The 13,931-nt window shown below is 42.2% G+C and overlaps 1 protein-coding gene across 2 annotated transcripts in view; it reads right to left on the reverse strand.

Annotated features, from left to right (window-relative positions):
- Positions 1–13,931, reverse strand: part of MTHFD1L (methylenetetrahydrofolate dehydrogenase (NADP+ dependent) 1 like) — a 240,469-nt gene that overhangs the window by 187,879 nt on the left and 38,659 nt on the right. For both annotated transcript variants that reach the window (XM_054023202.1, XM_054023203.1), the window contains exon 11: positions 10,583–10,756. In XM_054023202.1, coding sequence (XP_053879177.1) covers positions 10,583–10,756 — 174 coding nt within the window. The remainder of the gene's footprint in view (positions 1–10,582; positions 10,757–13,931) is intronic.

Consider the following 13,931-nt stretch of genomic DNA (forward strand, 5'->3'; position numbering starts at 1 on the left):
ATGCAGGTATTGGGCCCAAAGGGGTGAACTTTTGTCAGTACAGACAGAGCCAAGTGGGAGGATGCCACATGTAAGTTTGAAATAGACGATGCCAATGGTACCAGGGCCCTGCTGGTGCCATATTTCTGAGGTGCTCTGGGATCTCCCTTCTCCTCCAGTACTGTCTTTCACCTGCACGATACTGAGTTGAGAGATCAAGGCCTCCAACACCATAGACCTAGCAGGAGATCAGGATTTCTTGGGAGCTGGTTCCTTGTGGTGGGAGACTGAGCTCCTCTTCTTCTTCAGAGACTTTCCTGAGCCCTCCAAGATCTTCCCCTTCTTCTGCGAGATCTTAGCTGAAGTCGAAGGCGCATTGGATCTGTCCGGACACAGATGTACAGGTGGGGAATGTCCTGGTCTGATTCGGAAGGAAGCACCCCAGCAGCAGCTTTAGTTTGGTCTCCCGATTCTTCCAAGCTCGGATTTCAGAACCAGGCAAAAGTTACACTTTTAGGGCATAGGGGACTCTCCCAACCAACAGGTACATTTAAAATGGCTGTCACGGATTGGTATAGCCTCCTGACAAGAGAGGCTGCGTTTGCAACCTGACGAGCCAGGCATGCCCAGCCAGGCCAAATAAGCTCTCCAGAATAAAATGGTGGAAGAAAAACGGGGAGAGGAAAAACTGAAACCTCTCACAACACTAACTAGCACACTGAACTAACTAAACAACTACAGAACATGCTGAGGCACTCACAAGGCAAATACACTAGAGCTCCATCTCAGGCCCAGGCAGTAGAGAATGAACTGAGGGTGGTTCGTCTGAGCAGCCCTTTGTATCCTTGGAGCGTGGCATGAGGTTGTACAGAATGCATGTGCGGGCCAAATGGACACTGCTAATGGAAAATCTCTGATCAAGGGCTCAAGAGGCACATGCACACCTGAAGTGGAACACTCACAAGGACACTACTGGAAGAAGAATACTCCCTTAGCTAAAATTTAGTATGAACAAAATATGGCTCAGAAAAATTTTCAAACACACTCAAAATGATTCACTTGAGGTGTTTCTTTCTTTCATCAGTGAGAGAAAAATGAATAAAACCCAAGAGTACATTTTCATTCACATCACTCCCGCTGAACTCTCAAGGAAAAGCTTTGCAAAAAAAAGGAACACTTCACTGTTTAAATCTGTGGTATCTTTACTGAAACGAGTAGTTTACTTAAGGCATGTGATATTAAGGATTTCATTTTCATTCCCATGGAAATACAAGCATGCATGCATATGCTAGCCAAAAGGGGCAACTCCTATATTATGACTTCTTCAAGACTCAAGCTAAATATACAATTCTAATTAGAAACATCTTATTTTCCTACTCTAGCAACTTTGCAAGGTATTGTTGTCCGGTATAAGCTCAATTCATAACCATGAGGCACAAAACAAATTGAAATCCTCTTTTTGCAGACAGTTGTGAAATTGTCTGGCTTAGAGAGAGAAATTCTTAAGCTATTTCTTGACCGTAATAAAGATGATGACTCTTAACCCAATAGTTTATAGTTTAATAAAGAAAACACAAAAAACACTCAGTTTGTCACATATTTACTTTTTAATTTCTAAATGGCAATAAAAATATCAGGCTATAAACACCAACAAAAACTGCATGTATGACCACGGGGAGTTCTGCATAAGTAAAGATTGCAGGTTAGGGCCCTGGGAATGTAAATATTAGCAGAAACACACATCCAAGGACAGAAATAATATTTATTATTGAGAAAAGTAGAAAAATCAACGTATCTGCTGCTCTTTAGATTGTTACTTTAAAAAACACTATCTTATTCTATTTTAATATGAAATATGTGAGCACTTTCCAAGGATGAAATCCTGCCTCACTGAAGCCTAAGGGAGTTTTGCCATTGATTTCAACGGGGCCAAGATATCAGCCCACACCTTTACATTTACTTGAGTTTAAATATTTTCTTGGGATGTGTGAACATGACCCTAAAATCAGTTCAGGATATACTAAAATGATATAATAGTGATCAATAAGAAATTGATAGTTTAAGAAAAATTCCTAGAATTCTTACTGAAGAAAAAAGGGTAAAGACAAAATATCCTATAGGTGTCATGTATTTAACTCAGGTTACTGAACATCTTGGACAGGCAAACAAAATTTCAAGTCTGTTTTAAATTCATCCTAAAAGGGAAGATAAAGTATAGAACTATATGACTATCAAGCCAAATCCAAATGTCTGAACTGAAAAACACTGTGCAGGTGGGAGTGGGAGAAAGTTTCATTAATTTAGACAGTATGCATCTCCAATTTCATAATCTCCAAATTTCCCCTGCAAGTGCTGACACTGCATACATTAAAAAACCCTGCAAGATGTGAATGGCTTTTGGTGTTTAATAAGGATTACACACTTCTGCAAAGATTTAACAAGATGACATCATCAAACTGATTGTTACAAAAACTAAGAAAACTATTAAGAAAAAAAACCCTTGAACTGTTTAATGAGGATTATAGTAAAGAATCTTCAACAAAAGCATCTCAGCTGTACAAAGGTTATGTTACTAAAGCAACAAGATATGGATGTAAATGTATGCATCTAGGAACAAAGAATGAAGGCAGCTGTCAGGGGCTGCCCATGAAGAACACAGAGGCAGGCCGAGTGGAGAGGCCTGAAACAGTTGGGTCTAAGGTAAGGGGATGGGGTAAACCTTAGGGAGATAGACATCCATATAGACTGTTTCATTGCTTTAAAATCCTTTTCTCTTATGCTTTGCTATGTTTCTGCTGTTAAGATTAAACAATAATTTAAGAAAACTTTCTGGTCACTGTATTAACCACTGGTCACCAGGTCCGAAATGGAATATTTATAGGTGCCAGGCCCATTTGTCTTGCAGAGAAATCTCAGTTGACACTCAGGGTACTGTAATCCAGGGCCAAGCCTAAGTGTGGGAGAATTGCACGGTTACACCCCAGCACAGATGAAGGCAAGAGGCCTAACACTTGAGGGGTGCACTCAGAGACGAGAGGGGAGTCAATGGCGTAGCCCTGTTACCATAACACCTCTGCATTATGCACCTAGACTATTTGGTTAGTTTTATATTTAAAATAATCTAACTTGGCTGCCAATAAGCTCTGTTGCACATTTTTAGAAAGATCACATTTGGAATGTGAGCCTGTGCTTTGAGCGTAAGCAATACTGGAAGGAATTAATTTTAAAACACTCATTTTTACTCAAATACAGTGGACTCATGCTCATGTTTACATTCTTCTTTGAATTTTCCTTTAATAGATTTTGAATACGAACATAAAAAGCCCATAATCATTATTCGCCTTATAATACTTATTTCCCCTTGTACCATCGGGTCACCAATTTCCTGGCAGGATATGAAATTTTCCATAACTTTGGAAAGTTTGTTTTTTCAAAATATGATCATAAAGAAGAAGTTTGCACGTATTTATCTTTTGTCTTTATGCACTACATTCAACTTATAGTGGAAATATTTCTGTGGGAAAGCCGCATGAGGTCTGACTGAAAGAAAAAATAAACATACAAACAGTGAGATGATACACTGCACCAGCTGTAACCTCCACACAGTTAAGGGTATTGTAAGAACTCAGCAAGAAACGTACTATACACATTTTCAGATGATACTACAATGGGGGCTTTTTGTTTAGCTTAATTGATATTAACTCCTCAGTACCAGTGGTTCTGGTGATACTGATGTACAGTTGCTGTTGTTGTACCGTGCTCTTGTTCACACAACTCTGAGCTACATGGTCTTGAAATGTTTCCATTCTGAATGGATGGGATGTGGGACTCTGTTAAATGAAAGTGCGAGTAAGAAAGATTTGCCAGCTTGTGGCAACTGATTAAATCCTGCAACAGCTATCCAAACTGGGTCTGGCACTTAATATTTCTACACATCTGACATTTGGAGAGCTTTTCTGAAATTAGGGAGAATGTTCAGTATCTCCAGCACCCAACATCTCCAGAAGACACACCAATGGACTAAACTGTTCCTTTTCTGAGTAGGTCTCTGAAATGTGTGGATTTACATCAGTATCTTTATCATTTCCACAGGAAGTGAAACAATTATGTTTTGGATTAGGGTGACCAGACGTCCCGATTTTATCGGGACTGTCCCAATATTTACTTGTTTGTCCCGCGTCCCGACCGATGTTCGGTTGGGACGCGAATTGTCCCGATATTTTGCGCTCTGGCGCACAAGCAGAGGGGGGCTCGCGCCCCCCGCCCGCCCCAACTCCGCCCCCTCTGTCCCCCATTGGATCCCTCCCCAAATTTCCATCCTTGCCCTGCCCCCAGCCCCGCCCCCTCACTGCCCCATCAGATCCTTCCCCAAATCCCCGCCCTGGCCCCGCCTCTTCCCTAAGCAGGCCGAATTCCTCCTCCTCACCCCTCCCTCCCAGGCTTGCGCTAATCAGCTGTCTGGTGGCGCAAGCGCTGGACGGAGCGGGGAAGAAGCAGGATGCGGCACCCAGCTCAGGGGAGGGGGAGGCGGAGCGCAGATGAGCTGGTATGTGTGTGTGTGTGGGGGGAGGCGGGGAGTGGAGCTGCCAGTGGGTGCTCAGCCCCCCCCAATTTTTCCTATGCTCCCACGGCTCTTGGGGTTTTTTTTCCCCCTCCGCCGCCAGCTCTTGGTGGGTTTTTTTTTTCTCTCTGCCACCCCCCCCCCACTCTCTCCCCTGCGTCCTGATATTTCACATCTCTCATCTGGTCAGCCTATTCTGGATACATGGCATTTTGCATACAAAGAAGTTCAGAATCATAACCAAGAATTGTATAAGGTACTGTAGATTGAGGAACAGATTATACAGAAAATCAATTTGGCTTATGAAATGCTGAACATTATGCACAATTAACAACTCCCCATAAACTGGAGTAACCCATAAATGCAGAAATAGAAAAATCGCAACAGTTCCCTGTAAAGCCACGTGTCTAACTAATCCATTTTAGCACACTTAGCCAAAACTACAGCCTTTTAAAGCTGTTTGTTTAGATTTGTTTGGCAAATCTTTCTTACTTTGGTTTCGAAGTAAACTTAACAAAAATCCAATATAAAATTTTTGCTGTTAATCTTGTCCTGGCAGGGGAAAGGACCAGATGGCCGACAAGATCATTTCCAACTCCAGCTTCTCCAATTCTGTGATGTTCTTTCACCATCCTGAAAGGCCTTTTCCCCCCAACAGGCATTGTTGCCCACTTTCCTCACATTATCATCAGCCACAGCCAACTGAGCAAATAACTGTGGGGAACCCAAACTCTATTCCCACTCTCATTATTGATAAGACCACACACAAGGAAGCAGTACATTTTAAATATGAAAAAAAAAAATCACATCTAAGAACCTTACTGACACTAAACATAAAAAATTAGTCAATATTTTACAGCAGCAGTTCTCAAACTGTGGGTTGGGACCCCGTTTTAATGGGGTCACCAGGGCTGTGGAGAAAGAAGTGGTTTGGGACTATTTAGAAAAACTGGACAAGCACAAGTCCATGGAGCCTGATGCGCTGCATCCGAGGGTGCTAAAGGAGTTGGCAGATATGATTGCAGAGCCATTGGCCATTATCTTTGAAAACTCATGGCGATCGGGGGAGGTCCCGGATGACTGGAAAAAGGCTAATGTAGTGCCCATCTTTAAAAAAGGGAAGAAGGAGGATCCGGGGAACTACAGGCCAGTCAGCCTCGCCTCAATCCCTGGAAAAATCATGGAGCAGGTCCTCAATTTTGAAGCACTTAGAGGAGAGGAAAGTGATCAGGAATAGTCAGCATGGATTCACCAAGGGCAAGTCATGCCTGACTAACCTAATTGCCTTCTATGAGGAGATAACTGGCTCTGTGGATGAGGGGAAAGTAGTGGATGTGTTATTCCTTGACTTTAGCAAAGCTTTTGATACAGTCTCCCACAATATTCTTGCCAGCAAATTAAAAAAGTATGGGCTGGATGAATGGACTATAAGGTGGATAGAAAACTGGCTAGATCGTCGGGCTCAACGGGTAGCGATCAACGGCTCCATGTCTAGTTGGCAGCCGGTTTCAAGTGGAGTGCCCCAGGGGTCGGTCCTGGGGCTGGTTTTGTTCAATATCTTCATTAATGGTCTGGAGGATGGTGTGGACTGAACTCTCAGCAAGTTTGCAGATGACACTAAACTGGGAGGAGTGGTAGATACACTGGAGGGTAGGGACAGGATACAGAGGGACCTAGACAAATTAGAGGATTGGGCCAAAAGAAACCTGATGAGGTTCAACAAGCACAAGTGCAGAGTCCTGCACTTAAGACGGAAGAATCCCATGCACTGTTACAGACTAGGGACCGAATGGCTAGGAAGCAGTTCTGCAGAAAAGGACCCAGGGGTTACAGTGGACGAGAAGCTGGATATGAGTCAACAGTGTGCCCTTGTTGCCAAGAAGGCTAACGGCATTCTGGGCTGTATAAGTAGGGGCATTGCCAGCAGATTGAGGGGCGTGATCATTCCCCTCTATTCGACATTGGCGAGGCCTCACCTGGAGTACTGTGTCCAGTTTTGGGCCCCACACTTCAAGAAGGATGTGGAAAAATTGGAAAGAGTCCAGCGGAGGGCAACAAAAATGATTAGGGGGCTGGAGCATGACTTATGAGGAGAGGCTGAGGGAACTGGGATTGTTTAGTCTGCAGAAGAGAAGAATGAGGGGGGGGATTTGATAGCTGCTTTCAACTACCTGAAAAGGGGGTTCCAAAGAAGATGGATCTAGACTGTTCTAAGTGGTACCAGATGACAGAACAAAGAGTAATGGTCTCAAGTTGCAGTTGGGGAGGTTTAGGTTGGATATTAGGAAAAACGTTTTCCACTAGGAGGGTGGTGAAGCACTGGAATGGGTTACGTAGGGAGGTGGTGGAATCTCCTTCCTTAGAGGTTTTTAAGGTCAGGCTTGACAAAACCCTGGCTGGGATGATTTAGTTGGGAATTGGTCCTGCTTTGAGGACTAGATGACCTAGATGACCTCCTGAGGTCCCTTCCAACCCTGATATTCTATGATTCTAGACTTACTAGGGTCTGGGACTGAAGTATGACCCCACCGCCCAGCCTGGGGCTGAAGTCCTTGGGCTTTGCACCCCCCTCCCACCCCCAGGGCAGCGGGGTGCGGGCCGGCTCAGGTTTTGATTCCCCCCCCCCCCCCCCACACACCACCATCCTGGGTCCTGTAGTAATTTTTTTTGTCAGAAGGGGGTCGCATGCAGTGAAGTTTGAGAACCCCTATTCTACAGCCATGCTACCCCTCAGTAAGGAAGCATTCTATGCTATCCCTTTTGTAATAGTCCTGGGGGAATTCTGCACCACTGCGCATGCACAGAATTTATGTCCCCCACAGATTTCTTTGCTTCCCTGCAGAAAAATGACTTGAAGCAAAGGGAAGTCACAAGAGCAGTCATGCAACCCTCCCCAGCAGTGTGTCTTGGGTGCACAGGGCAGCCAGCAGAGAGGTAAATCACTGTGGGGCAGGAGGCGGGACTGAGGAAGACCTGGTTGGAGGCTTCTACCCTGCGCCGGGCTCAGCTGCTAGCCCCAGCTGGGCTGGCAAGGACAGGACTTCCTTTTCACTTGCACAGCATACAGGGCCTGGTCAGACCCATCCCCAGATTTCCTCCCCAGCTGCAGGAAGCTCTGCAAACTCCCCCCCTTTCTGCTTCCTGCACCCATAGCTCCTCAGCTGCAGCAGGAGCCTGTGCTCCCCAATACCATGCTGGAGCCTCCATATTTATTTGACAATAACATTTTCAGAATTTTAAAATATGGTGCAAAGAATTTTTTTTTTTTGGGAGGGGGGCACAGAATTAAATTTTTTGGCACAGAATGCTGTCAGGAGTAATGTAACAATGCTTGTTACTATCATTTATAATAGCCTCATACAAATTACTCTATGTAGGGACCCATTGCATAATTCAATTATGCAGTTACACATAGGGACAATTTATTTATTGCTAAAATATTGCCAAAATATTATACACACCTCTTTGCACCATTTTCCTGAAAGCTCTCAGATCCATACCTGGTCTACTCACTATTTTGCCATCCTTCCTTCATGTCTGGATAGATTAAACTAGCTAGAGATATGAAGGGTAACAAGAAAACATTCTACAAATACAGTGTCGAGTGGGGGGGACCCGTCTACTACTCCAGGTCCCATTGCAGGTACCCGGCAAATAGCAGCATCCTGCTGCACCTCTTTAACCTCTGCCAATGCTGCTATTTTTCCCTGGACACTTCCCCTCAGCCCGTTCTTCTGCAGGAATACTGCAGAAAGGGATCTGGGGATCATAGTGGATCACAAGCTAAATATGAGTCAACAATGTAACATGCAAAAAAAGCAAAACATCATTCTGGGAAGTATTAGAAGGAGTGTTGTAAGCAAGACATGAGAAGTAATTCTTCCGACCTACTCAGGCCTAAGCTGGAGTAGTGTGTCCAGTTCTGGGAGCCACATTTCAGGAAAGATGTGGACAATTTGGAGAAAGTCCAGAGAAGAGCAACAAAAATGATTAAAGGTCTAGAAAACATGACCGATGAGGGAATTTAAAAAAATTGGGTTTGTTTAATCTGGAGAACAGAAGACTGAGGAGGGACATGATAACAGTTTTTAAGTACTTAAAAGGCTGTTACACGGAGGTGGGAGAAAAATTGTTAGGCTAGGACAAGAAGCAATGGATTTAAATTGCAGCAAGGGCGGTTTAGGTTGGACATTAGTGAAAATTTGTCAGGGTGGTTAAGCACTGGAATAAATTGTCTAGGGAAGTTGTGGAATCTCTGTCATTGGAGATTTTTAAGAGCAGGTTAGACAAACACTCTTCAGGGATGATCTAGATAATACTTAGTCCTAACTTGAGTGCAAGGAACTGGATTAGAAGACCTCTCAAGGTCCTTTCCAGTCCTACGATTCTATAATTTCTCTCTCTCCCCCACAAAGCAGCATTCAGAGTATGTACTGCACTTTTTCCTAGGTTGCTGCCCTTAAAAGGGCAGATTGGGAGATAGAATAGGAAGAGCGATGTAGAAAAGAGGAAGCTTAAAGGAGGCAGTTCCTCACATCCTAAACTCCATCTGAATAGAGTTCTGCATTATATCCATGTTCCCTCCTAAGATACTTCTAAATCTGTGCTTATGTGAAGATCCACTCCTCTGGGGTTTAGGAACAGCCTTCCCCTGCTGCATAGTGCCTAAATCATGCAGTAGCAACTTAGAACCTGAAAGAGCAGAACAATTTTGCTCATCAACCACCCCATGGCTGAACCGGCTTCTATTTTATTTTGTTGCTGTGTAGTTAAAATTAAAAATGTAGCCCAAGACATACACGATTGCTTTTGTGATTCAAAGAAAGGCTCTCAGTGAACCTCCAAATATGGAATATTTCTGTAAATTGTAATTCCACAAGATGGCCTTGATGACAACTTCGCAAGTTTCTGGGTGACAGATTGACGTGAGAGAAATTCACTGAACTGATGCCAGGCACCCAGATTTCCCACTAAGAATGTGCAAAAGTTAACTGTCTGTGTTAGAAAGGAAGACACTAGTTGATCAAGGGATTGGCAGGACAAAGGCAGCTAAAAATGGCTCTCTCCTCTGGACCAGCTGGAAATCTTCACTTCCCAATTTTGTTGCACTACTGCCAAAAACAACAACAACAAGAATGTCACTAGAACTGGATTACATTTGACAATGAAAATTTTTTTGCTAGATCTTCCATTCTCCCCCCCCCCCTATGTATACTATGCTTAATTGCCAGAAAAAAAGGTGCTAAATAGCCATTAGAGAATTTTATGAAAACAACCTAAAACTTATCAATTCACAAAGTAAAAAAGACACCAGTGCATTACTACGGGCTTTTGTTGTAAAAAGAAAGCAAAGGACATGCTGCAATTGAATGTTTCATGAAAATGGTTGCACATAAGTGCACATGTGAAGAACTTCCCTTTTCACAAAGCAGGTGTGTGAGAAAATATTTTCTTTCTAAGTGGGTGAGAAAAGGAGGCAAAGGAAAGCGGGTGAGAAAAGGAGACAGGTATTTCCATAACATTTTAAAATAATCATGGGAACAGAGAGTAGGATAAGCCTGCCTGGAGACATGTCTACATTTTAGGGGGGAAAACATGGATTTTATTTAACTATGCAGTTTGCTATTCAATAAAAAAAAGTATTTACCATTAATACCAATAGATTATCATGTAGCTTCCATTAAAAATTCTTTATAAACAGCCACAGCACAGACAAAGTGACTGCACTTCTGAGTCAAATACTTTAAGAGCTGATGAGTCAAGAAAAATCAAATAGTTATAAAAGACATTTTAAGAAGCTTAACTTGATCTACCTTCCATAAAACATACTTAATTTCCGGAAATCACAGCTGGGGCGGGGGGGGGGGGGGGGGAGGTTATTTTAAAAAAAAAGGAAAAAAATAAATACTTGCTTTCATAATGCACCAAGTGCTGCAAGTTTATAATGGGCAATTTATTCAGTAAATTAAAAGATATGAGTCACATGTTTGTGTTAGCAGAGAGAGAGAGCAGGGAAGGGGGAAACTTAGTGTATATTCTTACCCAGCAACTAGAACGTATTTTCCATCTGTTTGATCCTTTAACCTTTCCAGCAGGGACAAACGTACTTTGGCTTTGGTTTGGCCATAGATTTCAATTTCATCTGCAAGCAATCCTATCTCCTTGGCAAGTCTATCAACAGCTTTTGGACTCTGTTCTCGGGAAATCTCAATATCACTGGAAAAGAAAACAAATAGGAGCCAAGAGACTTCTCTCAGCTTAGGTGGTCGATGACAGAATACAAAATAACAGCAAATGCTGCAACAATGAAGTTATTGTAACCGCTTTATGATCTCTTCTCCCAGATTTTGTTATCTGAACCTAAATACTAGCCAACGCCTAATGCAATATTGGAAAACATGGTTGTGTTATCTATTTCTCCCTCCACCCCCCCCCCCCAGCAATGTTTACTAACATTTCATTGTATTCTTTTCTTTAATTGGGGTCCAAATATTACACAATGACTTCATATCAGAATAGTCAGTGTCTGCTGGATATTCAAGAATGTCACTTTGGAATTAATTTTTCTGTCAGTTTCTTTTTGTCCTCTATAACAGTACATTTCAGCATTTACAGCATTCCTTATAGTTAGCAATCATATAAACATAGACAAACATACTTACACATCAAAGAATGTGAAAGCAAACTTCAAGCCTCACTACTCCCCCATGAGGTAATGTAAGGAGATAGATAACATATACAGGGATCAATTCACCTACCACTGAAATACAACTATATGTGGGATAGCACAGTGGCTGTTTAACGACACATAACACTATACAACAGGTAAAGATAAGATGGAAAGAAAAACAAGGCAACACACTGAAACTGCAGGGAATTTACTGTGGGTTAGGTGAACATCATAAACCAAATTGGGATTTAACATCAAACTTAACAGGCCTAGTCTTGCAAAAGAAATGCCATGGGATCTTTAATATCTGCACATGAATAAGGACTAATGTTAAAACTCAACTGCAGATGTCTCTTCTTAGCACTAATTAACACTAGACTGGGTCATTTGTTCAATTCTGATTCAGAGACAAGTATACCACTTAATCAATCATCATCAACATCTCCTGCAGCAGCGAGGTGTCTTTCCAGAGGTCTCCGATTCACATATTGACAACCTAGTCTGACCCTACCTAGTGAGATGTTACAGAATCACAATACATGACTATTTAGCTGCAGACCATTTCTACTCATTCCCCCCCATTAAATGCATTCTCTCCCCTTGAATCAATTCTTCTTTCTAAACAGAAGTGCATACCAATGAGACCTCTTGCATAATGGATAGTTTCAGTCTTTCTATGCTTTTCTGCATCAAACTTTATAAATATGTACTTAAAGAAAGCTGAATCTGGTTTATTTAAGGGAGTGAGATATGCACTGTTGAGCAGCAAAGAGAAACAGAAGTGTGGCTGGCAATATTTTTTCTTTCAACTCTATTTCATTTTTAAGATATTGAAATTCCTATACAGAATTGTGTATTAAAACATCTTTAGTGTCCTTTTGCAACTTGAAAGATAACAACTTAAACATGGACTTCCTGAATTCCTTGTAGCGCTCTAAGCTCTCTCTACTTCCTTCATCTCTCCTGACAGAGGTGACTCCCACACAAAATTCTATAGAATCTCCTTCCTCCATCTCTTGCCAAATCTTAAAGAGTATTATAATGCAGTTGTGCTAGTGAGGACATCGCTTCAGTAAAACTGGCTTAATGTACCCTTATAGACTTGGGAATAAAACACCAAGGTGAAACGAGTTTTATAGGCTCAGCTTAGAAATCTCTTTTTAGGTACCATGGGTACGTCTTCACTACCTGCCGTATCGGCGGGTAGCAATCGATTTATCCGGGATCGATATATCACGTCTCATTAAGTCGCGATATATCAATCCACGAACGTGCTCACCGTTGACTCCGGAACTCCACCAGAGTGAGCGGTGGTAGCGCAGTCGACGGGGGAGCCGCGGCTGTCGATCCCGTGCCGTGTGGACCCCAGGTAATTCGATCTAAGATACTTCAACTTCAGCAACGCTATTCGTGTAGCTGAAGTTGCGTATCTTAGATCGATCCCCCCCTCTAGTATAGACCAGCCCCAAGTTAAGTTTTCAGTTGATCTACCTAAGCAAAATAACTGCTGTTGGCTGTTGTCATTCCTTCGCTGAAGAGCTCTTAAGAATCTTTGGGGAAAACAGCTTTTTAATACAAACAGAAAACCTTTTACCAGGGAGGTTACATATAAACGGAGACATCCAATAGAATGTAGTTATTTTTTAATACAATAGGATCACTCCTCTATTAACAAGATGGGTGCAAGGAAAGACTTTACAATGATTTCGCATTTATAACTTAATTGTAACTGGTAGAAATAAACAAGGCTTTTTAAGTGTTTATGTCTAGCCACTTAATTATTTCTGTCAACAAATATTCTCCAGAATGTTTCTGACAGCAAATGTTACTAGGCATCCATCTGTGTCTATTGTGCAGTGAACACAAGTACTACTACTACAATTTTTTTTTTTTAAACAGCGGAGGGAGACTGGTCCTGTAGTTTACAATATTTCTAGCACACAGAAGATTATAATCAGCATCCAGAAAACCATCACGTTTTCCTAATGGACCTAGGTATATTATGCAATTATAGAAAAAAGTTGCTGCTGAGATCAAAACCAAAGTCTTCTACACCCTGTGTGCTCTGTTGTTCAGTTCTGGAAGCAACTACATGAGCAGAAATGCATCACCCTTATACTTATACAGGAAACCCTATACAGGAAAATGTTTTATTTCTTCATAAGAATGGCCCTACTGGGTCAGACCAAAGGTCCATCTAGCCCAGTATCCTGTCTTCTGACAGTGGCCAGTGCCAGGTGCCCCAGAGGGAATGAACAGAACAGGTATCATCCAGTGATCCATCCCCTGTCACTCATTCCCAGCTTCTGGCAAAGAGAGGCTAGGGACACCATTCCTGCCCATCCTGGCTAATAGCCATTGATGGATCTATCCTCCGTGAATTTATCTAATTCTTTTTTGAACTGTTATGGTCTTGGCCTTCACAACATTTTCTGGCAAAGAGTTCCACAGGTTGACTGTGTGTTGTGTGAAGAAATACCTCCTTTTATTTGTTTTAAACCTGCTGCTTATTAATTTCATTTGGCGACCCCTAGTTCTTGTGTTATGAGAAGCAGTAAACAACACTTCCTTATCTATTTTCTCTACACTAGTCATGATTTTATAGCCCTTTATCATATCTTCCCCAGCCATCTCTTTTCCAAGTTGAAAAGTCCCAGTCTTATTAATCTCTCCTCATACGGAAGCCATAGGATTGAAGTGTAGTTTATGAAACAGACAACT

Source organism: Malaclemys terrapin, chromosome 3 (assembly GCF_027887155.1).
Source record: "Malaclemys terrapin pileata isolate rMalTer1 chromosome 3, rMalTer1.hap1, whole genome shotgun sequence".
Lineage (NCBI taxonomy): Eukaryota > Metazoa > Chordata > Testudines > Emydidae > Malaclemys > Malaclemys terrapin.